Source organism: Dendropsophus ebraccatus, chromosome 8 (genome assembly GCF_027789765.1).
Source record: "Dendropsophus ebraccatus isolate aDenEbr1 chromosome 8, aDenEbr1.pat, whole genome shotgun sequence".
Lineage (NCBI taxonomy): Eukaryota > Metazoa > Chordata > Amphibia > Anura > Hylidae > Dendropsophus > Dendropsophus ebraccatus.
This window is the reverse complement of record NC_091461.1, coordinates 44,931,760-44,957,937: the sequence shown is the minus strand read 5'-3', so window position 1 is coordinate 44,957,937 and position 26,178 is coordinate 44,931,760. Positions and strand designations below refer to the sequence as shown.

The 26,178-nt window shown below is 46.3% G+C and overlaps 1 protein-coding gene and 1 long non-coding RNA gene across 3 annotated transcripts in view; one reads left to right on the top strand and one right to left on the bottom strand.

Annotated features, from left to right (window-relative positions):
• LOC138798555 (uncharacterized) overlaps positions 1-26,178 on the top strand; it is a 228,033-nt gene that overhangs the window by 130,126 nt on the left and 71,729 nt on the right. The window lies entirely within an intron of this gene.
• The window catches only part of LOC138798916 (transmembrane protein 26-like), a 34,666-nt gene continuing 12,158 nt past the window's right edge, over positions 3,671-26,178 (bottom strand). Inside the window, exons 3-8 of the mRNA XM_069979533.1 lie at positions 17,536-17,760; positions 13,980-13,992; positions 13,292-13,323; positions 7,411-7,440; positions 5,083-5,092; positions 3,671-4,020 (exon numbers count right to left, since the gene is read on the bottom strand). Coding sequence (XP_069835634.1) covers positions 3,671-4,020; positions 5,083-5,092; positions 7,411-7,440; positions 13,292-13,323; positions 13,980-13,992; positions 17,536-17,760 — 660 coding nt within the window. The remainder of the gene's footprint in view (positions 4,021-5,082; positions 5,093-7,410; positions 7,441-13,291; positions 13,324-13,979; positions 13,993-17,535; positions 17,761-26,178) is intronic.

Sequence of the window (26,178 nt, the reverse complement as noted above, 5' to 3'; positions counted from 1 at the left end):
AAACTCCTGTAGCTTGGTCAAGAATAGAAAACAATGTTGGTAAAAGCAGTTATTCTACCTAAATTTGTACACCTCTTTACCACCACCCCAATGTGGATTGATGCATGATGGGGAGGCTAAGCTGCACTCCATTATGGTGTAATACTAATCTGAAGGAGGTGAAAAGGTCTAAGGTATTAAAGGGGTACTCTGGCCGGGGGTATTTTTACGCTATTGCCGGGGAGGGGGTGGTTATGGACGGCGGAGGTCACTTACCTCCCCAGTTCCAGCGCCGGTGCCCGGATCGCGCCACCCCGTACATCCCGTCCCACGGGCCGGAGTACCCCTTTAATGGAACATAGTAAAGCCAGGATAAGAAAAATAAGTGAGTTGTTTATAGATGGAAAGATCAAAACCTGGAAGGCGATAAACGAGGGAAATAAGGTTTTGGATAAAGGATGATATGAAGATATATGTCTATATCATGCCTATGTGACAACATTGAATAAGGAGCCGTTTATAATACAGGAATCTCCTGAAATAATAAAAATTCTCTTTACAGAAAATAAATGGAAAGGGTTGTCAAGATTATACCGGGGTTTAAGAGATAATAAAATATGTGGAAATGGTAATAAAGAGTGGGAAGACAAGATGTCTGACAACCAATGGGCTGTTATACTGAAAAATATAAAACAAGTGTCAATAAATTATAACCATTGAATAATCCAATTTAACCCCTTCCCCCAATAAGACATCCAGGGACGTCATGAAAAGCAGTGCCAGAACGCATCATGACGTCCTTGGACATCATGCTTTCCCTGCCTCCCCCCACTGTCCCTTTCTGAGACCGGGCAGCGGGAGGAGGCTGTGTCACACAGGCTCCCCCTGCTGCCACTGCCCGGGGGAGTTAACCCTCATAGATGCCGTGGTCGTTGCGACTGCAGTATCTATGGGAAGATCCGATGCTTCCCGCTGATCGGGCGGAGGCTGCGGATGTTGCCTCCTCCCGCCGCCCCGGTTCTATTCTCCCCCTGTCCCAATAAAGCTCCCTCTCCACTTCGTGCTGCTCCCCCGCCCCAATCCAGCTCCCTCTCCGTGCTGCTCTTCCTCCCCCCTCAATCCTGCTGCAGCTTCCGCCCCCCCTTCACTGATCTAGTTTCCTCCCCTGATCTGGCTTCCCCCGATCCGGATTTCCCCCCAATGCGCTCCCCCCGATCCGGCTCTGGCACCCTCTCCCATTCACTCCCCATGCTCACTCCCCCCTTGTTTCTGCTTCAGTTCCCCCCCATTCCCCCCCCCCCATCCAGCTCCCTCTCCCTCCCCTTGCTCACCCCCACCCGGATCCGGCTCTGGCTCCCTCCCGGTGCTCAACGATCAGGTCCTGATCATTTGAATGAGCTATCAGCTGTAAAGCTGACAGCTCATTCACTGTATAATGCATTACAGCACAGATCATGTGCTGTAATGCATTATATATATATATATATATATGCAAAAGTAAAAAAAAAAAAACACACAAATACATAAATAAATAATTAATTAAAACAAATAAAAATAACTAACTAATTAAATACAAAATAAATAAATAATTAAAATAAATAAATATAAATAAATAAATATACACATTCCCCATTACCCTTTATAAATTATCACCCTATAAGATACACATATTTGGTATCGCCGCGTCCGTAATGACCCCGTCTATAACCTGCTATATTAATTATACCGCCTGATTAACGCCATTAAAAAAAAAATAAAAAACTAACCAAAATGATTTTTTGTTAATCCCGCCCCCTAAAAAATGTAGATAAAAGCTATCAAAACGTCACATGTACCCATAAGGTGTACCACTAAAAGCGTCAGCTTATGCTGCAAAAAAATCCCTCACATAACTCCATTGGTGAAAAAATTTAAATATTACTGCTCTTACAATATGCAAGACACAAGCAGTATGTATAGTATAAATACCATAAACTATAATGTATAGTATAAATGCAATAAACTATAACAAAAGCCATATAAAATGGATATCACTATAATTGGACCAACCTGACGAATAACGATAACATGTTATATGTAACGTATAGTAAACGGCATACCAAAAAATGGTGAAAAACTGTGTTTTTTGTTCATACCGCCTCATAAAAAAAAAAATATTGATCACGGTGTCACATGTCCCTCAGAATGGTACAGATGGAAACGTCAACTTGTCTTACACAAATATTTTTCACCACAAGGCCTCTGTGACATGGTATAATGGCTAACAAAAACCTGAAATAAAAAAGACCCCAAAATTCACCAGGTCTCTGTCAGGCCTGAGGCCTGTGGTTGAGTTAGGTGACGCACTGCGGCCACATATGGGGGATTTCTAGAAACATTGGAATAAGGGGAATAAATATTGAGTTCCATTTCTCACTTAGTATTTGCTGAATTGTCCGCGGAATTCCGTTAGCTGTCCGCCCGCACGGGCACACGCTTTTCCGCCGGCCCTATAGACACCATTCTATGAGCCGGCGTATTCCACGATCCGCTAAAAGAAGTGACATGACACTTCTTTCAGCGTATAGCGGAATACGCCGGCCCATAGAATGGTGTCAATGGGGGCGGCGGAAAGGCGCCCAGATGTGCGGGCGGACAGCTGACGGAATTCCGCGGACATTGTCCGTGAGAATTCTGTAGTGTGAACCCGCCCTTAGAGGAAAAAATGGATTAAAATGGAATATCTGCCCAAAAAAAATTACATTTTTAAATTTCCCCTCCAACTTGCTTAAATTTCTGTGAAATACCTAAAGGGTTAATACACTTATGAAATGCTACTTTGAATACTTTGAGGGGTGTAGTTTAACAGTGGAGGGATTTATGGAGGTAACTTACCTACAGGCCCCACAAATTCACTTCAGAACTGAACTGGTCCCTAATAAAATCAGAATTTGAAATTTTCCTGAAAATGTGAAAAATCGCTACAAAATTTTAAAGCCCTCTAACATCCTAACAAGTAAAAGAACGTTCACCAAATGATGTCACCATAAAGCAGACATGTTGTAGATGTTGCAGTAATAATTAGTTCATGTGACATAACTATCTTACTTAGGAAAAAAGAATTTTGAATATAAAGAAAAGTAAATTTTTCTAATTTTTGCACAAATGTGTTGTTTACAAAAAACTACTGAATGTATCAACCAAAAACTGAAATGTATAAGGTGTAAAAGAGGCCCGGCTGGTTGGTTACATATCTTATGCTCTTGTCCTGAGTTACAGGGATAATAGGAGAGGAAGGTAAATGAAATTCAAACTGAAACAAAAGTGGTAATACTATTAGAACCTACAATTAGGATTTTAGGAGAGGATACTAAAAGGTTTCAGGAGGCAGAAACAAGAAAATTATAAAATGTCATTTGTAGTCTGAATGCAAATTGTTAAAAAATTACCTTAATTACCAACCATTAAGGGGTGGAAGGAGTCCTGTCTCCTATATAGAAAATATCATTATTTTTGGAAAGACCTGTCACCTATATGTATTTTTTCCCCTCAAATCTGCCCCGGGGGAGGGGGGGATTTGGGAAGGGGATGGGTTTGATGTGTAATGTATTGCAAATTATCGAAGATAATGATGAAAATGGTGAAGGTTAACATAAAACTTTATTAAAATAAAATAAAAAATAAATAATAAAATAAAAGTTATTGTAACCAATTATTCTTCTTCTATTGTAATAATGACATCATTTTTCAAATCTTCAGAGGTGGCTGGGACTTCTAGATCTTTTGTCTTCCCTTTTTCTTCATTTTCTGAACTATAAAAGTCTATCATTATTACTACTAGCCTGTATACCTGAAGCATTAGAATCAGGCTATTTTTTGCAGTGAAGAATAGTAACAGTTGGTTGACTATTTTTAACTGGGCCATAAAGATAATACGAATAATGAGGAATGATCCGTCTTGAATCAATAGACTTATAGTGATGTTCCGAGGGTCAGTACTGTATGTACAGAAGAGTCTAGAGATATTCCTCTTGGTTGTGGGCTCACACGCAATATTTTGCACTATAAAACAGAAACAACAAATAAAAGGTTATATAACACTGGATTGTGCAGTGGTGCTACCAGCAAGCTATTACAAATAAGTACATTCTGAGTGAAAACCTAGGCTGTGAGCTATTTTATTGTATATACTTGTATCATGTACAAAAAAGTATTCTATGATTGTAATTTCACAATTTTATTACCAGAAATTAAAATTCCTGCTGGTGACATAGAAAGGCACCATGGCCAGCAAATGGCTTACAATTGTTGAAGCGTTTTCTATGTCTTATCATCAGGGGCGTAGCTAATGTCTCCTGGGCCCTGGTGCGAGAGGCCAACTTGGGCCCCCCCCCCCTCCTTTCACGACCAAGTGATGCTATTGTTGTGTGTGTGTGTATATATATATATATATATATATATATATATATATATATATATACACAGTGGTGCCTTGGATTATGAGCATAATTCGTTCCAGGACCGTGCTTGTAATCCAAATCCACTCTTAAACCAAAGCAAATTTTCCTATAAGAAATCATGTAAATGCAGACAATAGGTTCCACACCCCAAATATATTTATTATTCTGTACTGTACAGTAATGGAGAGGATGGGAAACACAAGGGCTGACAGAGACTGCAGGGAGCATGAAGGAATGAGCAGGGCAGATGTGGGCACATACATGCAGCACTCTCTGTCCGGGGAGAGAGGGGTTACAGCTATGGAGAGATTACCCCCCCCCCCCCCACAGTCCTGTCCCCTGATGTAAGCCCCAGCCTGAAGGGGATCTGCTATGATTTGGAAGGTGTTTAGAGTACAGTGCTGTAGACCCCGCTATGCAGGCCATGCCCCTTCTCCACTCGCGCTCCCACCCAATACAGGAAGTTCTTAAACCAAAGCAATGCTCTTAAACCAAGTCACAATTTTGAAAAACTGTGAGCTCTTAAACCAAAACGCTCTTAAACGAAGTTACTCTTAAACCAAGGTACCACTGTATATATGTATATATATATATATATATATATATATATATACACACACACACACACCAAGACAGATATTACCTATTACCGCCATACTGTTACCGACCAAATCCTGTATACTGAGACCAATATTACCAGTAATACCAGTATATAGGGAGGAAACATTACTGCCACACCACAACCACTACCATCACCACCATATTGTTACTGACCAAATCCAGTATACTAAATCACCTCATCCAGTCATATAGAGGTGGCCCCAGCTCTACACAGGTTCTATACACCATATACATTACTGTGCAGTTATATCAGGTGACTCACAGGAGACGTCTTTTCTGATCGGAGTTCTTTCCTTTTCATCTTCTTCTCCATCCGTCCTAGGCCGTTATGAGAACTTCTCCGAGCCACGAATCCACAGAATCTGCCAGACAGACATATTAGGCTCCACACTCTGACACCATCTCCATCTCTCTACACACTGCACATATGTATTGTCCCCTCTACACCCTCATTTAGTGGGTAGCCTGACTCTATGTGACCTCCTAATAATATATGCCCCCCTCTGTGTATTCCCTCTCCCCCTATGTTGCCCCCCCAAATAGATGCCCCCCTCTACCCCCTCCCTTATAGATGGCCCCCTCTACCCCCTCCCTTATAGATGGCCCCCTCTACCCCCTCCCTTATAGATGGCCCCCTCTCTCCTCACCCTCCCTTATGGATGGTCCCCTCTCCCCCCACCCTCCCTTATGAATGGCCCTCTCTCCCCCCCCCCTCCCTTATAGATGGTCCCCTTCCCCCCCCTCCTCCCTTATAGATGGTCCCCTTTCCCCCCCTCCCTTATAGATGGTCCCCTTTCCCCCCCTCCCTTATAGATGGTCCCCTTCCTCCCTCCCTTATAAATGGTCCCCTTTCCCCCCTCCCTTATAGATGGTCCCCTTTCCCCCCCTTTATAGATGGTCCCCTTCCTCCCTCTCTTATAGATGGTCCCCTTTCCCCCCCCCCACCCTCATAGATGCCCCCCTCCTTTCCCCCCACCCTCATAGATGGCCCCTCTTTCCCCCCCACCCTCATAGATGGCCCCCCTCTTTCCCCCCACCCTCATAGATGGCCCCCCTCTTTCCCCCCACCCTCATAGATGGCCCCCCTCTTTCCCCCCACCCTCATAAATGCCCCCCTCCTTCCCCCCCACCCTCATAAATGCCCCCCTCCTTCCCCCCCACCCTCATAGATGGTCCCTCTTTCCCCCCACCCTCATAGATGGCCCCCTCTTTCCCCCCACCCTCATAGATGTCCCCCTCCTTCCCCCCACCCTCATAGATGGCCCCCTCCTTTCCCCCCACCCTCATAGATGGCCCCCTCTTTCCCCCCACCCTCATAGATGTCCCCCTCCTTCCCCCCACCCTCATAGATGGCCCCCTCCTTTCCCCCCACCCTCATAGATGGCCCCCTCCTTCCCCCCACCCTCATAGATGGCCCCCTTCTTTCCCCCCACCCTCATAGATGGCCCCCCTCTTTCCCCCCACCCTCATAGATGGCCCCCCTCTTTCCCCCCACCCTCATAAATGCCCCCCTCCTTCCCCCCCACCCTCATAGATGGCCCCCTCCTTCCCCCCACCCTCATAGATGGCCCCCTCCTTCCCCCCACCCTCATAGATGGCCCCCTCCTTCCCCCCACCTTCCCCCCACCCTCATAGATGGCCCCCTCCTTCCCCCCACCCTCATAGATGGCCCCCTCCTTCCCCCCACCCTCATAGATGGCCCCCTCTTTCCCCCCACCCTCATAGATGCCCCCCTCCTTTCCCCCCACCCTCATAGATGGCCCCCTCTTTCCCCCCACCCTCATAGATGCCCCCCTCCTTTCCCCCCACCCGTACAGGCTGATAAAAAAACAAAACTTAACTCACCTGACATCGCGCTCCCACGTTGATCCTCACTCCTCCTGGTCTGTCCCCGGCTGCTGCGCGGCTGCCGGGGGTGTCGCGTCTTATCCCCCGCAGCGCGCGCATCCCAGAACTCCCTGCGCGCCGGAAACCGGAAGTCAGGGCCCAAGGCGCGCAGGGAGTTCTGGGATGCGCGCGCTGCCGGGGGTAAGACGCGACACCCCCGGCAGCCGCGCAGAAGCCGGGGGAAAGACGGAGCCAGTCTCTTGTGACCGCAAGCAAAACAATGCTTGCGGTCACAAGAGTGATTGATCGGGGGGCCCCGCGGGCCCCCCTTGTGGCGGGCCCGGTCGCGGCGGCGACCCCCGCGACCACGGTGGCTACGCCACTGCTTATCATACATTTTGCCTCTGGTAAAAGGGAGGCAATCTGGTCATCTTAAAGTTTCGCTGTTGTTTGTAAAAAAAAACCTTTGACATGTTCCAGTGACATGTCAAAAGTTTTGATCGGCCCGGGTCTGAGTGTTTAAACCCATATTGATCAGGAAAACGAGCGGGAAGAGGATAAGCTGCAGCACGGTCTACCCCATTAGAAAAAAAGAGTCAGGCTCATAATGTAAGTCTATGGAGCACAGCTCTTTTTTTTTTCTTACCTGTTCTTCCGATCGGTATGGGTCTGAACACTCAGACCAGTACAGATGAAAACTTTTGAAATGTCTCTATGACATGTCAAAAGCTTTTACAAATGACAAGGACACCTGTACAGTGCAATGTGCCTGAAAACTGACACCAAATTTGATAGGAGATTTGGTTTGAAATTGGTTTAGAAGGATCTGGTTGTCTCATCCATATTATGAAATAAATTAATTTAGAATTGTGAACCTAATCACAAAAGTATAGTGCCCATTGTCAGTTTGTTGTGAGCCCCTATGATTTATGTGTACTTCCCTGAAATAGATGAATATGTTTAACACTTGTTATGCTTGGAAATCCTTAAAGTGGTACTCTTGAGACTGTTAGGGTGCGTTCACACCTACAGGATCTGCAGCTGATTTTCTGCAGCAGATTTCAGTTAAATAACTGAACACAGCATCAGATTTGATGCTGTGTTCAGTTATTTAACTGAAATCTGCTGCAGAAAATCAGCTGCAGATCCTGTAGGTGTGAACGCACCATTAAGAGTTTTTTTTTTTTTTTTGGCAGATTGCTTTAATAAAGTTATATTACTTTGTAATATAACCATATAAAAAAGTGTAGTTTTTTATTTCTACCTGTACTTCCACTGACTGGCAGCAATAAGGGGTGATATAGGGCCACAGGTTCTGATGGGAACTGCAGGGCTATAAGCCTATGTCTGACAGCCTCTGCACAGTGAGCAGTGATTACTGTCACTGCTCACTGTGCTAGAAGTAGAGGCGTCCAGATACTGGGATGGTATCGGGCAGCCTCTTTCCCTGTGTGCTGTATATAAAAATATATAGTATATGCTGCTCTTTTTAGTGTTGTGTATCAGTTGTAAATCATAGCAGGAGACCGTGAACTGCATAGCTTATAGCCCTGAAGTTCCTAACACAAACAGTGGGGGCACTGACAGGCACCAGCAGTACATAAATAAATAATATATTTTTTTTAAAATAAAAGTTATATTACAAAGTAATAAAACTTTATTTAAGTTATCTATAAAAACAGTTTTTTTTTCCTCTGGAAAACCCCTTTATTATGTGGTTACGATAAGGCCTATTGGTAGTAGTAGTTTACTAAGTGATATAACCAAATGAAGACAGAATAAGGGATAGGCGATGGCTAAAAGAAAAGGCTGAAATGGCATATAAGTCATGGTCTGTGATGGATTGGTTTTTAAACAGATCACAAAAGGATCCTGAGATACTATATTGACCTTAAAGTGGTTATAATTTGTTATACTATTTCTGTTGGCAAGAATAGCGCTGTAAACTGTGTAGTTCTTAATTTCCAAAATACAGTGGTAGCTCGGTTGTCGAACTTTAGGAGCACCAGCTGAGGTTCTTCCCTTTCTTCAGGGGACGAGGGCTCCGCTTGTTGAGCTTCTTCTGCTCTGCTGAGAAAGGAACATTGGACATAATCAATAATTAAACATATTCTATACATTTTTAGAAGTGGCACAACACCCTATCCATCCAATGCAGTAGCTTCATCAGGCTGTGAGTGGCCTATTAATTAAAATATGACAACTGGAGTAGGCTTGCTCTTCCCTGAAGCTAGAGTATTGGATGACTAGCGGCCCTGACATAGTCCAATGTTTGGATAGAATAATAAATTATAGTAATGAACGCATATTACCTTGTAGTTTGTTGACAGAGCCTATTGCACAGCTGTATGATTGTTGATCTAGGTCTGCAGGGACATCATTATGGATGTCTCTTAAGCCCTTGTCAATAACCTGTTTGACATTGCATTTCCATGATCCTGTTCTTCTCCTGGCCTTTGCTCTCACACCTGGTGCTGGGACTTTAGCTTCAACAGAGTTTAGCCAAGCAGCTACTGAGGCCACCATAGCAATTGATTATTTGGCCAGGCTCACATAGGGGGAGATTTATCAAACATGGTGTAAAGTGAAACTGGCTCAGTTGCCCCTAGCAACCAATCAGATTCCACCTTTCATTTTCCAAAGAGTCTGAGGGATGAAAGGTGGAATCTGATTGGTTGCTAGGGGCAACTGAGCCAGTTTCACTTTACACCATGTTTGATAAATCTATCCCATAGTCTGCTTTGAAGCTACATCCACGCACTGGTAGTAAAATCAGATGCCAGGATAACAATAGGAGCATAGAAGAACAAATTGACAATTTTACACATCTTGCGACCCGTTGGTCGTGGCTCCCTATTAAAGGAGAATTTTGGCCAAAAGTATTTTTTAAAATGTTATTTATGGAAAGTTACACAAATTCATAATGTACATTAATTATGGGAAATGCACATATACTGCTATTTCCCTTAATTTAGTAGATCATGGAATTGTTCAATTCTCTCAAAGACTGTTGTCACAAATCAGTTGTAATTCCTATGGAGTATCCAGCAGGGGTCGCATGATACATATGCACACATAATACACTGTCCTACTCCTCCCATCATCTGCTCACAGTATTGACAGATGATGGGGGAGTAGTACCAGGGCTATCCCCATCACAAGCAAACCCCTGCCGCCACTGACATTGCCATCGCTGATGCACTCACATGCCCTGCCGGGGAATGACTGTAGAGCTCACCGCCACCCCAGCCTCATGCCGACTCGTTCCCTGATGTAACCCGAGCTGCCGGGGCGACATCAGGGAACGAGTCGCCAGGAGGCTGGGGCAGCGGTGAGCTCTGCAGTCAGTCCCCGGCAGGGCATGTGAGTGCATCAGCGACGACTATCTGTAATTCTCATGTCATGGGGCCTGTCTGGGAGGCAACAAGGACATGACATGACTCTAAAGTTAGAATAAGCACTTACTGTCCCCGTCCCCTGGCATTCAAAATGAACCTCAGCTGGTGGGAAAATCGCAGAGTAAATTTCTTCTTGTGAGGCCCCACGACTCATTAGTTGGCGTTGCTCCCTGACAAACCTGTCCCTCACACTGTGCCACCTTGTCTCCACATGTTGGGCTGAAAGCAAAAAAGGGATAAAAATATTTACTATATCTTTGTTTTGTGACCAGCCCATTAGAGTTTGCTTGTTGCCATAGTGCAAAAAAGTCTAATAGGCCTGCAACACATACATCAAATACAATTGACATACAACCTGTGTCAAGTGTGTAAAGGTACTTACCAATGGTCACCTGCTGGGATCTCCCATGCTCGTCCCAACCTGGGTACACAAGCCAGGCCACTTCTTTCCATGCTGCACTCTGCCTTTGCCGGCTTATGTACCCAGGCGCTGGATCCTCCTCTATAGCAGGCAGGGCCGGGACAAAGGGTAGGCAGGGGTAGGCGATGGCCTAGGGCGCCATCTGGTGGTTAATTACAGGGGGCGCAGCAAGGAGTGAGACGCAGTAAGGAGTGAGCTCCTATCCTCCAGTCCCTGTAGCCTGGCACCATCCCCCGCCCCCCACAGCCTATCCCAGCCAGCAACCCCCACCCCCTGCCCACGGAGACAGACAGGGGCGGGCTGCAGGGGCCGGATGTCATTGAGGCCGTTCTGACACTCAGCTGGGGGGCCATGAACTCCCCTCCCTCCTGCTGTACGGCATCTGTTGCTGCTGATCGGTGGGATGACAGAAGCGCCCCCTGCCGTCTGATCCACCAATGAGCTCAGCAGCTCTGTGCACATACACAGCAGCCAGAGATGAGGCGCCCCTCCCCCGGCCGACCCGTCCTGTGTGAGTGTGTGTGTGTGAGTAATCTCTCTGCTTCCTTCTCTTATACAGCACCATTCCTTGTACATGTGTGAGGGCTGTGACAGGACAGATGGACTCTGAGGTGGGGGCAGCAGTCCTGTCACATAGGAAGGGGCTCCATTTTCTTGCTGTCTCCTTATCTTGATTTGTTGGAGCAGTCAGGTTTAACTGCTCTTCTGTAGCTACTGTTAGAGGAATATCTAAAGTAAAGTAGTGAAAGGGTTAAACCTGACTTGCTGCAATGTAAGTCACAGATAAGGAGACAGGAGCAGCCAAAGGAGGGACAGGGAGCTGTACTGGGGGTCCCTGACACACACCACACATGTGAGTACAGCTAGTGCAGTACCTCACAGCTATCCATCAGCATGGACATCCCCCATAGACTGCAACACACTCACTTAGAGATTGTCCCAGCCACTTCAATTAATTTACCTGGACTCATTAGTGTGGTATACTGAATTATTGTGTCCTGTGTAATGGTACGTTTACACAGGCAGATTTATCTGACAGATTTTGGAAGCCAAAGCCAGGAACAGACTATAAACAGGGAACAGGTCATAAAGGAAAGACTGAGATTTCTCCTCTTTTCAAATTCATCCCTGGCTTTGGCTTCCAAAATCTGTCAGATAAATCTGTGTGTGTAAACGCACCATAATTAATAGTGATCCAGCAGGAAGCAGTGTGAGCATAGTCACCAGCTGATGGTAATTTAATGGTTCCTGCTGCACTATGTCAAATTATACCCTAACCTCCTTTTGGTGGGATTTGATAGCTATCATGCACGGCATAAACGCAGCGTGATCCTTAAAAAAAATAAAAAATAAATATATATGTATAATATATATATATATATATATATATATATATATATATATATATTTAGGTCTCTTAATCCCTAAGAAAAAAAGACAAACATTTCTTTAAAATAAAGTATTAAAAAAGTCCTTTCAGTGTTTTTCCCCCTTTAAAAAAAAACAACAACACAACACTGCCATTCCTTCACTGATAGCCATGCAATGTTGCTGGGATTATTGGCCATATGGCACAGCTCCTGGTAAAGAAGTGGTGTGCTTGCTGCTGTGTTTGAAATGCATTGTGAGGCTATGTTCCCACACAGTATTTTTGCTTAGTATTATGCAACCAAAACCAGGAGTGGCTTAAAAACAAAGAAAGGCTACAACAGACATTTTTTTGCCGTTAAATGGTGGCCATCCACAAAATTTCAAGAATATATGAACAAAAAGACTGTGTGGGAACATAGCCTAAATGTGCAATGAAGACATCAAGCAATTCTGATGCTCAAGTCGTTGATCCTGCACTATGAATGATACAGAAGTAGCATCTGAGCATCATGTCATGGGCCACAGAGAGACACAATTACTAAGAAACTACGTCTGATGCCATGCACTGTAAATACATGTGATTAGGAAAATCTGATGTCATGCACATATCTCTTACACAGCGATGCCATCAGATAGAAGTCCCGGGGGGGGGGGGGGGGGGGGCGCCATTTGCCCTGTCTGCCTAGGGCACCAAAACTCCTTGTCCCGGCCCTGATAGCAGGGGACGAGCACGGACCTGAAAAACACAAATAACAAAATTACACAAATGTCCTATAAAACATACATGATTAATGACAAGTGATTTCTGACAACTGACAGTCCTTTGTGCAAAATCAGGTTTCATACTTGCACACAAATTAGTCTATATAAATAAACTATGGCCTAATCAGGGGTAAGGTGTAAAATTTCTCAACCAAAAATAATTACACTAAGGGGCAGATTTTCAAAATGGCGTAAAGCAGAATTGGCTCAGTTGCCCCTAGCAACCAATCAGATTCAACCTTAATTTTTTTTTTCATATTTAGGTTTTTTATTGTTTTAAGAACAAAAAGGAAATGAGCAGTTCATCTTAATAATACTGACAGAACAAGAGCAAACAAGATGCGGGTAGCACCACAACAACATTGAAGGATAATAATAAGAACAATGTCAATGTGACAATGATGGGAACCAAACAGTGGTAGATGAAAGTTATCGTGATGGTATAGAAGCAGGAAGGTCTCCTGAGTAGCGACCAGTGTCCACAGGTCAATGATAGAATACATAGCTAAATTGCACACATGGCTTATACAGCAGTAAATGAAAGCATTTTGACGCACGGTTGCATCCGCCCAAGCATCGGGCAGGGTGAAGTGAAGAGAGGTAAAGCGAAAGAGGGCAGGGTAAGACGGAGCTTGCAAAAGCAGGTAAAAAAAAAGGGGGGGGGGAGTGGGGAGAGGGTGGTAAGAGGGGGGGGGGCAAGAGGTCTTTATCCCACCGCAGGGGGGGGCCTGTCAGAGAGATTGCGATAGGTGTTGGAGTTCAAAAACTCCGTCCAGTAGTACCAGGTCTTGTTGTAACGGTCAGCATCTGTAGGCGTCAGGGCAATTAGGTCCTCCATGCGTTGGGTGAGGGAGATTTCGGCCAACCGGTCAGATATGGTGGGGGGGGGGTCGGGGGTTTGCCACTGACGTGGGATGACGTCTTAGCCGCCTGTAGCAAATGGCGAGTTAGCGATTCTTGAATTTGGGGACAGACATGTCAAGCATGTATAGTAAGGTAGTTTCAGGAGAGTCAGGGATAGTGACCCCAGTTATTGACCTAATAGTGGCGAGAACCGTGGACCAGAAGTGTCTGAGGGGCGGGCACACCCACCAGATGTGTGACATTGTTCCCACGCTGCTGCCGCAACACCAGCAGCTGTCGGGCACCGATGGGTACCACTTGTGAAGTTGCTCTGGAGTCCTGTACCATCGGGAGATAATTTTATAATTGGTCTCCTGGGCCCTATTTTCGACCACCGCTTTATGAGAGAGCGTAAAGCATCTAGTCCACTGGGGCATAGAGAATTGCTTATTCAACTCCAGTTCCCAGGCCGAGCAATAGGGGGGCAGCAAGGAGGACTCAGCAGACAGCAGCAATCGATAGAGTGATGAAATGGCATGCGGGGGGAAGGAGGGAGGGCATAAGCACAGACATTCAAAATCCGAAAGCGGTCGATGCAGGTTATGGTAGTTTTTGATGGACGTATAAAAATGGCGTAACTGAGAATATGCCAGAAAATTGCGGCCTTAAAGGGCCGGATCAGGGACTATAGAGGAGAGAGGTAGCAGGTCACTAGGGGAAAGGATTTTAGTGAACCGGAGGGGTAGGTTTTTGGTGGCTCCCTTGAAGAGATTGGGGGTATGGCCAGGCAAAAAGGTTGGGTTGTCAGTTACTGAGAGAAGTGGGCCTTTTGGGGTCCCCCAAAGACTTTTTATTTGTGGCGGGGTGAAGGGTCAAAATCATATGGGCAGTTGTGAAGGAAAGGGAGCAAAGTGCGGAGGGGGTAGGAGGTCCCGACCACATGAGGGCTGCGAGCGAGTGGGGGTAAATGGTGTGTGCTACACGTACCCATATTTTAGTGTCACGACTATGTAATACATCCAAGAGGCGAGCGTGCATGGCGGCAAGGTAGTAAAGGTGACAGTTAGGTAGGCCCGCTCCGCCCTCTGCCTTGGAACAGGCAAGGACTTTCCTGTTAATGCGCAGTCTCCCTGTGGACCACACAAAGAGCCCAAACTGACTTTGGAGGGAACGCCAGTAGGATATGGGTATGTGTATAGGTATTGTCTGTAGGAGGTATAAAAGTTTTGGTAAGAGAGTCATTTTAAGGATATTTATTCTACCAAACCATGAAAATTCCTTACGGTCCCATGAAGCCAATTGAGTTTTAAACTGAGAGAGCAGTGTTTGAAAGTTGCAACAGAACAGCGATGTGAGGTCTAGCGGAATGAGGACACCTAGGTATTTAATTCCCGCTTGGTGCCATGAGAAGGGAAAGCTGCGTTTTAAGGATTCCACAGTATGTGGTGGCAAGGAGACATTTAGAGCTTCCGATCTGGTTGCATTAACTTTAAAGTTGGACCATCCGCCAAAGGCCGACAGTTCCCACATCAAGGGAGGGAGACGTGAGGATCAGTAATATAGACAAAAGGTTGTCTGCAAAGGCAGAACACTTATATTCATAGTCTCTGATCTTGATGCCCAAAATGTCAGGATTGCGGCGGATGGAGGCCAGAAGGTGCTCCATGATGAGGACATAAAGTAGGGGGATAGGGGGGATAATGGGCACCCCTGTCTTGTCCCATTATAAATAGAGAAGGGGGATGATAGGGAAACATTGATCTTCAGGTGAGCCGAGGGATTGTGATATAAGGAGAGAATTTTAGAGGTGAGCGTGGGGCCTAAACCAATTTGTTGGAGGGTATTTTGTGTGAGTATATGAGTGAGTGCTAGGAGATTCTATCAAATGCCTTTTCAGTGTCCAAGGATAGAATCATGAGTGGTGTCAAGGGTCATCAGCGTGTTGTCGCGAGCCTCCCTCCCCGGAACAAAGCCCGCCTGGTCTGGATGGATGAGGGAAGGGAGATAAGGGCCCAGCCTGTTCGCAATGAGTTTGGCAAAAACCTTCAGGTCCACATTTAAAAGAGAAGGACGGAGGGGAGGCCGGGGTTGATAGGGGGTTGGGGAGAGGAAGGGAGACCTCTGCGGTGGGACCTAGAGAAATAAAGGGGGGAGAAGGGGGAAGAGGGGAGGGAGGGAAACTGGAGAAAACAAGGACAAAAAGGAATAAACCTTTAGTAGTGTTGCAAGGAAGTTTACCCTACTACTTTTGTGTGTGTGTGTGTGTGGGGGGGGTTATGTAAGGGAAGGGAGCAGAAGAGAAGGGGGGAGAGAGTAGCGAGATGAGGAGAGAAGAAAAAGAACACAAGCAGTAATCTAAAACTGCGGCGTGAACTATATATAATCTATAACAAGGGTCCAACAACAGGCCCTTCACCTATTGGGGGTAAAAAAATCGGGTGTTAATAACATCTAAATGCTGCCGGTACCAAGAAGAGAAGAAATACACTATAACACTATAAACAGGCAAAAATTTCCAGCATATGCAACTAAGTAACTATGCGCTCGGGCTCAATGCACCAGATCATCTGGGGAAACAATAGCAAATGGTAACGGTCTTATGAACTCTCACTGACAACAAGGGGGAATACTGCAAGGATACTGGGTCGTGTCGTTGAAGGCAGTAACAGGCAGCACTCAGGTGGCCTCGCCGGAGGAGGCATGTGCGACGCCTGGCATGGCATCGCGATCCCCAGAATGTGGGGGGGCCCGACGGTGTGGGCATCTGGGCGGCAACCCCGGGCACGGTGATTTAGCAGGCCTTAGAGGTGATCTCTGGGGGGGCCTCTTGGATGGAAAAGTGGTCATCACTGGCCAATCCGGTAGGGAGATATTGTGCAGATCCAGGTCCTGGAGAAATCCCGGCAAGTCATCCGGGGAGCGAAGTGTGTGGGTATGTCCATTCCTGCGTACAGATAGAGAGAACGGGAATCCCCACCGGTATGGTATGTTTTTATCTCTGAGCGCTCCCAGGACCGGTTTGAGAGCTGCTCTTTGTGCCAGAGTGTGTCTGGAAAGATCGGGAAACAATAGAAGCGACGCTCCTTTATAAGTAATCCGCTGGCGTTTCCGTGCATTTTGAAGAATGTGCTCCTTTATTGCGTAGAAATGGACTCTACAGATAACATCATGTGGGTGTTGTTCATCCTGGCTCAGGGGGCGGAATGCCCTGTGTACTCTGTCCAATTCAGTCGGTGCAGTAGGAGGCTTATCTAAGAGATCAATGAAAATGGAGGTCACAGCGGGCCAGAGTTCATTAGGATTGACTGACTCCGGGAGCCCCCGTATTCTAATGTTGTTCCTGCAAGTTCTGTTTTCCACAACATCCAGATGTTGTTGGAGTGTGAACAGTTGTTCAGTATGTTGGTGGACCAGCGACTGCAGAGCTTGTACAGTAGAGGAGTAAGATTCTTGTGTTGTTTCCAGAACATTCACTCTAGTGGAGAGTGACGTGAGTTCTGCATTAAATTTGGTAAATACTTGTCTACATTTGTCTACTATCTTTTTGGCTAGTAAAGAGATGTCATCTTTTGTAGGCAGAGATAGCATAAGGGATTGCAGGTCTGCGAGCGTGATAGGTCTATCCAGTTCGGTGGTCACATGGGCCGCCTGAGAAGGTGGAGAGTGGGCCAGAGAGTTCAGATGGCTACTAGTGAGTTGGGGGCCAATATTGGCGGGGTCCCCTCCAAACTGCGGGGGATATCCATGTTAGCCCTGTGGACCATTTCCGGCAGTGGCAGGGGTTGCAAGGGGGGGGGGGGGAGATCCCCCGTGATGGTAGCACAGGTGCAAAGGTTTTTACAAATGACAGTGACACTTTAACAACTGATATCACATACCTTATGCCGGTTTCTTCCAATGTCTCGGTACAAAACTCCAGGGTGTCTGCAGCTGTTCCCATATAAGACAGGAGTAGCTGAGACAGCTGATCCCGGGTAACTCCGACTCCAAGTGGCATCAGCCATTTTCCAATTATAAGGAGGATATGAAAAGACTGGTGGAGTCTGAGAGTCCAGGCTGACTCACAAATTGCTTTTAGTGCCTGAACAATTTGCATGCCCTGCAATAAAATAAGACACTTGCATTAGCTTGGAATGTTAGTGTTGTTTTCAGTCTTCAATTATTTCCACTGAAGTCTCTGGAAACAGCAGTTGTTAGTTAACAAAATGTATAAAATATATTGGGGTAATCCTAATATCTGTCAACCACCCCTATCTTTGAAAACTTGAGAGGCAGACCCATCTGATGGATGAATTACAGCGGACCCATTGCCACTGCTTTGAAAAGGCAAATTTATCTTTACACAATATAGAAGCAGTGATCTATAACCAGATTCCTCGATCAGTGATAAACTCATACAACCAGAACTGGAAATAAAAAAAAATATTGTGCAACTTACCGCTTCTATTGTAGTTTGATAAGACTAACTCTGTTTTATTAGGACATGACTAGAAAATATGAAGACAAAATGTGTTTGGATAAAATATGTGAAAACAAATTAAAACTGATGCTGACGCTTCATAATACAGTTTAAATAATTTATCATTATATCATTGTATTGTACATTCTGAGGGGGAACTCTGACTGACAATAGCTACTGGCAGCCTCGGACTGGGCCACCGGGGAGCCGGGGAAACCCCTGATGGGCCCCTCCCCCTTCCTCCCTGCAGGTGGGCCCTTGCAGAGGCGGCATCCAAGCAGAGCTGTGGCAATGTAAAGGAACACTGCCATTACACAGGGTACAGTCATATGTGCTAGCTGTCATCTGACTGGGCCCTGGGTGATGTTTCCCAGTCAGATGACAGCCAGTGCCAGTGCCCCCTGCTACAGGCAAACTCCCTGGACAGCTATGCTTAGGCCCTCAGAACGCTGGTCCTTCTGCCAGGATGTACAGAAGGAGCAGGACGCTGCACAGGGCCGCCATCAGGAATTTTGGGGCCCCATACACCCGAAGTGTCTGGGCCCCCCCATTAACAAAAAATCTGTGACATATCTTTGACTGATGTCTCTGGTGCGGCGTACAGACACAGCTGTCTGTAGAAGATTGGGTTGCTTTGGATACGTCCCATGCCAGACCAGTTCCATGCATGATCCATATTTTTAAAAAAACATGGTAACCCAACCTCCCAGCAGACCGTGCATCTGAACATCACTCCAGAGACATCAACTTCGTGACAGGTAACCTTTGAAACTTACCTGTTGTTTTTTTTAAAACATTTACGCAGAGACATGTCGAAAAAAAGAGAAACGCTCCATAGACTTATGGGAGGAGATTTATCAAACATGGTGTAAAGTGAAACTGGCTCAGTCGCCCCTAGCAACCAATCAGATTCCACCTTACATTTTCCAAAGAGTCTGTGAGGAATGAGAGGTGAAATCTGATTGGTTGCCGGGGGCGACTGAGCCAGTGTCACTTTACACCATGTTTGATAAGTCTCCCCTATAGTCCTTTCCCTGCTTGTTCTTCTGATCAGTACAGGTGTGAACACTCAGACCCGGACTGATCAAAACTTTTGACATGTCTCTATGACATGTCAAATGTTTTTTAAAACGATGGTGACACTTTAAGGCCATGCCGAACACTTTGACCCCATTAAAATAACACACATACATCATATACACACAACACACATAGGGCCACATGTATCATCCGGCGAACGGATGATTTTCGGCGGAAAGTGCCGATTTGCGTATTTTTTTATACGCAAATGGCCGATTTGCGAATAAAATATTCGCAAATCGGCACTTTCCGCCGAGTACGCCAGGGGGCGGAAAGGGGGCGGAAAAGGGGCGGAAAGTGGGCGGAATGGAGGGCGTGGACTCAGAGTCCGCGCGATTTATCATCCGTTCCGCCAAAATGTACGCCGAAAACCTACTCCAGTCCTCAGCTGGCGTAGGTTTTCGGCGGTGCGCAACGGCGCGCACGGGATTTATGTAGAGGCAGTCCGCCTCTACATAAATCTCCGTAGCGCCGGAGCTGCGGGGGCATTTTTACGTCCGGCGTAAAAAACGCCGGACTTAATAAATGCCTCCCATACTGTATACATTACATACCGTTACACTTTAAACAGATATATACACGTATGTAAATGATATATTTGCATCCATACTACTAACACGCTACTCAGTTGTGTAGCAATTATTCTCATGTTACTCCAGCTATAAGTACACTTATTATTTTGTCTTTGTGTATGATGAGGTTCTGCAGCAGCTGACGTGCATGATGACATTCTGCAGCAGCTAAGGTGTATGAAGTGGTTCTGCAGCAGCTGGGGTGTGCTATGAGGTTCTGCAGCAGCTAAGGTGTATGAAGTGGTTCTGCAGCAGCTGAGGTGTATTATGAGGTTCTGCAGCAGCTGAGGTGTATTATAAGGTTCTGCAGCAGCTGAGGTGCATTATGAGGTTCTGCAGCAGCTGGGGTGTATTATAAGTTTCTGCAGCAGATGGGGTGTATTATGAGGTTCTGCAGCAACTGAAGTGTGTTATAAGGTTCTGCAGCAGCTGAGGTGCATTATGAGGTTCTGCAGCAGATGGGGTGTATTATGATAAAAGTTCTGCAGCAGCTGAGATGTATTATGAGGTTCTGCAGCAGCTGAGGTGTATGAGGTTCTTCAGCAGCTGAGGTGTGAGTTATGAGGTTCTGCAGCAGCTGAGGTGTATGATGAGGTTCTACAGCAGCTGAGGTGTATGGTGAGGTTCTGCAGCAGCTGAGGTGTATTATAAGGTTCTGCAGCAACTGAAGTGTGTTATAAGGGTCTGCAGCAGCTGAGGTGTATTATAAGGTTCTGCAGCAACTGAAGTGTGTTATAAGGTTCTGCAGCAGCTGAGGTGTATTATGAGGTTCTGCAGCAGCTGAGGTGTATTATGAGGTTCTGCAACAGCTGAGGTGTATTATGAGGTTCTGCAGCAGCTGGGCTATATGCTGGAACTTACAACAATTACAGCTAAAAGTTGTTGTCTGGTAAGAGGCTGTTACTTATAAAGATACGCATAGAACCTCATCATACACCTTAGCTGCTGCAGAACATCATAACACACATCCCAGCTGCTGCGGCAGCTCATCATAAACTTCAGTTGCTGCAGAACCTCATCATACACCTTAGCTGCTGCAAAACCTCATAGTACACCACAGCTGCAGTGGAACATCATAACACACACCTCAGCTGCTGCAGAACATCATACACCTCAGCTGCTGCAGAACATCACCATACACCTAAGCTGATGCAGTGCCTCCTTATACATACACCTCAGCTGCTGCTGCAGAGCATCATACACCTTAGCTGATGCAGAGCCTCCTTATACATACCTCAGCTGCTGCAGAGCATCATACACCTTAGCTGATGCAGAACCTCCTTATACACACACCTCAGCTGCTGCTGCAGAACATCATACACCTTAGCTGATGCAGAACCTCCTCATACACACCTCAGCTGCTGCAGAACATCATACACCTTAGCCGATGCAGAACATCCTCTTACACCTCAGCTGCTGCAGAACATCATACACCTTAGCCGATGCAGAACATCCCCATACACCTCAGCTGCTGCTGCTGAACATCATACACCTTAGCTGATGCAGAGCCTCCTCTTACACACCTCAGCTGCTGCAGAACATCATACAGCTTAGCTGATGCAGAACATCCTCTTACACCTCAGCTGCTGCTGCAGAACATCATACACCTTAGCTGATGCAGAGCCTCCTCATACACACCTCAGCTGCTGCAGAACATCATACACCTTAGCTGATGCAGAACCTCCTTATACACACCTCAGCTGCTGCTGCTGCAGAACCTCACCCTACACCTTAGCTGATGCAGAACATCCCCATACACCTTAGCTGCTGCTGCAGAACATCATACACCTGAGCTGATGCAGAACCACCTCATACACACTTCAGCTGCTGCAGAACATCATACACCTTAGCTGATGCAGAAAATCCTCTTACACCTCAGCTGCTGCTGCAGAACATGATACACCTTAGCTGATGCAGAGCCTCCTCATACACACCTCAGCTGCTGCAGAACAACATACACCTTAGCTGATAAAGAACCTCATACACCCCAGCTGCTGCAGAACATCATACACCTTAGCTAATGCAGAACCTCCTCATACACACCTCAGCTGCTGCAGAACATCATACACCTTAGCCGATGCAGAACATCCTCTTACACCTCAGCTGCTGCAGAACATCATACACCTTAGCTGATGCAGAACATCTTCTTACACCACTAAAATGTTGTTCTAGCCTTCATTTTTAATTTTTACAAGGGGATAAAAGAAAAAACAAAACAAACATGTAGCGCAGTTTCTCCCGAGTACAGAAATACCCCACATGTGGACATAAAGTGCCAAGCGGGCGCAGGACGAGCCTCCAAAGGGAAGGAGCGCCAATTGGCCTTTGCAAGCTGGATTTTACTGGAATGGATTTCAAGGGTCATGTCGCATTTACAGAGCCCTCGTGCTGCCAAAACACTGGAAACCCCCCACAAGTGACCCCATTCTGGAAACTATACCCCTCAAGGAATCTAACAAGGGGTTCAGTAAGCATATGGACCCCACTGATGACGGGCACAAATGTGGAACAATGTGACGCGAAAGGGAAAATTTTCATTTTTTCACTTTCACGGCACAAATGTGGCCGTCATCCAGGGGTCCATATCCTCACTGCACCCCTTGTTAGATTCCTTGAGGGGTGTAGTTTCCAGAATGGGTCACTTGTGGGGGGTTTCCAGTGTTTTGGCAGCACGAGGGCTCTGTAAATGCGACATGGTGTTCATCATCCATTCTGGCCACATCCAGCCTCCAAAATCCAAATGGCGCTCCTTTCCTTTGGAGGCTTGCCCTGCGCCCACATGGCGCTTTATGTCCACATGTGGGGTATTTACGGACTCAGGGGGAATTACTCTACACATTTTGTGTGTTTTTTTCTCCTTTAACCTCTTGTGAAAATGAAAAATTTAAGGCTAAACTAACATTATAGTGTAAAAAATATAATATTTCATTTTCACGCCATATTGTTCCACATTTGTGCCCATCACCAGTGGGGTTCATATGCTCACTACACCCCTTGTTACATTCCCTGAGGGGTGTAGTTTCCATAATGGGGTCACTTGTGGGGGGTTCAACTGTCTTGGCAACACAGGGGCCTTTTAAATGCAACAATGCCCTCGAAATCCATTCCAGCCAAATCCAGCCTCCAAAAGCCAAATGGCACTCCTTCACTTTGGAGGCTTACCCTGCACCCGCCTGGCACTTTATGTCCACATGTGGGGTATTTCCGTACTCAGGGTAAATTGCTCTACACATTTAGTGTTTTTTTTTTAAATCTTTTAACCCCTTGTGAAAATGAAAAAATCAAGACAAGATCAATGATTTAGTGTAAAAATTTAAACTTTTTTACACTAAATGTTGGTCTAGCCTTGATTTTTTCCTTATCCACAAGGGGTTAAAAAAAAAAAAAGTGAACACAAAACGTGTAGGGTAATTTCTCGAAAATAACCCACATGTGGATATAATGTGCCATATGGGCACAGGGCAAGCAACCAAAGGGACAGAGCGCCATTTAGAGGCTGGAATGGAGGATGGAGGCCATGTCGCAATTAAAAAGCTCCTGTGCTGCCAGGACAGTAGAAACCCCCCACAAGTGACCCCATTCTGGAAACTACACCCCATAAGGAATCCAACAAGAGGTATAGTGGGAATATGGACCCCACTGGTGATGGGCACATATGTGGAACATGTGCTGTGAAAATAAAAAATAAATTTTTTTCATTTTCACGGCACCAATGTGCCCGTCACCAGGGGGCCATATCCCCACTGACCCCCTCGTTAGATTCCTTATGGGGTATAGTTTCCAGAATGGGGTCACTTGTGGGGGGTTTTCTACTGTCCTGGCCGCACAGAGGCTTTGTAATTGCATCATGGTATCCTCTAATGGGAATGGCGGCCATACCTATTTAGCTGGGGAAAAGGGACAATTCTAATTTCTTTGGGGGTATTAGGCCAATTATTAGTTTATAAGGTTGAAAATGACAGGTGTCCATCAAATTCAACCTGTGTTGATCCAGAGGAAGGCAAAAAATCCTCGTAAGGCAGACGACAGTAGCCTCATCACAGGGGAAAAATTCCTTCCCGACTCCATATTGGCAATCAGAATAATCCCTGGATCACGGTGACCCCTGAAATAGGAATAAGGGACATAATTTAGAAAATGTAGAACTCCAATGACGTGTGGTGCGCCTTGGAGCGATCCAGTATGCAGAGGCCGGGGTGATCAGGACAGGTGGCACACTGCTGATATTTTCGGATTGTGCCGCAAGCTACAGTAGCTCGGGCAGCGAGAGACCAGAAGAGGGGGTGCTGGTATAACAGTTATCCCCTACAGGTGGTAACCTTTATCCAGCAGTGGTAGGATCAGTTCCCGAATGATCTCCCCACAAATTCCGAGGATGGGGGGGGGGGGGCATCTGGGGGCTGGATTCGGCTGTCTCTTCCTTCATACACTCGTGTCACACTCCATTCTATGCACGGGGGGATTCCGCCCTCTGTCCAAAGAATGAACGTGTTCATTCTTTGGACGGACAACGGAATCCGCCCGTGCATAGAATGGAGTCTATGACACGGGTGGAGACGCGCGCCTGCATCAGTCCGCCAGTGGGTGCCAGCTGCGGAATGCACAAAGGGTTACCCTTCGCCATTCCGCAGTGTGCACGTACCCTAAATCTGTAAGAGTACCCTGAGGTACTCTCAAAGAGTTTGTAGAATTTCACGCCATACTGTCATCTCTTATTGGGACGGTACTTATGTGCGGCACTTATCAGCAGACAGTGGCGGTAGGATATAGGGGGGATAAAACGCCCCTACGTCAAAAAGGAGGAGTTGCTGATCAGCAGCGCACTTACGTGTTAGGTTAGGGCGCAAAAAAAGAAATAAAATTGGAAAAAAAATTAAAAATCTTTTTAACCCAAAGCAACTGATCAGTGAATGATATTCATTGATCAGCCGCTAGGGGGCAGTAGAGCGACGCTGCCGGAAGGTTGGGAGATTGCCGAGGCCCGCCGAACCCGAAGACCCGAGAGTTTCCGAAGACTTCCGACGCTGGACGACCGAACCCGGAAGTGAGCCGACGAAGACACGAGGACGGCGCGGACCGCAGATCGTCGCTCCGGACGCCCAGATCAGGTGAGTATGGTACACTTGCACCACACACACCTGTTCTGCACCCCTCAGCTATCTTTCTGTAGCACACTAATGGCGATTGGTGCTATCTTGGACAGCACCAATCGCCATTGCTTTCCGGGTCACCGATGACCCGGAAAGATGTTTTCAGCTGCTATATGCTGATCTGTATTGATCAGCCTATAGCAGGGATCGTCGGCACGGGAGGGGTTAATCACCCCCCATGCCGACGAGCAGAGATGGCCTGCTATACATTATAGCAGGCCATCTTCCCCAACCGCTGTGTGTGAACACACAGCGATCGGGGAAACATCGGGCGTAAGTATACGCCCGTTTGCGTTAAAGTCCACCCTGCGGGGCGTATACTTACGCCCGATGTCGTTAAGGGGTTAAGGTGATTAGCTGATACTTTTTTGATAGACTAGTTTCTATGGATTGATATTGTGCTAGTAGAGATGCACAATATTATGAGTTTCACCTTTACCATTGCTATTTAATAAAGGCTTGGGGAAAAAAAAAACCTTGTTTGTGCATTAAACTGTTTGATTGAAGGCTATAATTCTTACACTGAACAGGCCCCTGCTGTTATCAATGGAACTCATTGCAATGCTGACTACCTGGACATCTATCAATTTATCAATGGAGAATGCAAACTTGTCTGCTGTGACAATATTCTGGGCTCAGATGCCAAAGAAGATAGACTGTGCACTGTATAACCCCCTCCACTCCCCAGCAGTTCAGAAACCCCCATCCCTCTGCATCCCCTCTCCCCCCAGAAACATTTAAAGTTTTATGTAATAAAGAATTCTGAGATGATACAAAGTAAATGAACCTTTGAATTGTAGCATAGAAAAAGGCCTATTAACCCTTTAAAGTGACACTGTCACCCCCTTTTGTGCATTTTGACATCTCTACACAGGTGTAAAGGGCAAATTTAGCGGTTTTCATACCTTATTTTATATCATACGTCATGGTGCTTGTTCAAGTAAAAAGTCATCTTTTATGAAATGCAGATTATGTTAAGTAGGCGTGGCCTCGCGGCATTAGCGCCACTTAGCCCCACCCACAACACCATGACCCCGACCCTCACCAGCCATTGGAACAGGCTGGCCTAAAGGTCTAGGCCCCACCCCCTCTAGGTCGGCCCACCAATGGCCGCCAAGGGGGCGGGGCCAACGGCGGCGTTGTGGGCGGGGCACGCCCACTTAACATAATCTGCAGTTGATAAAAGATTACTTTTTACTTGAACAAGTACCATGACGTATGATATAAAATAAGGTATGAAAACCGCTAAATTTAGC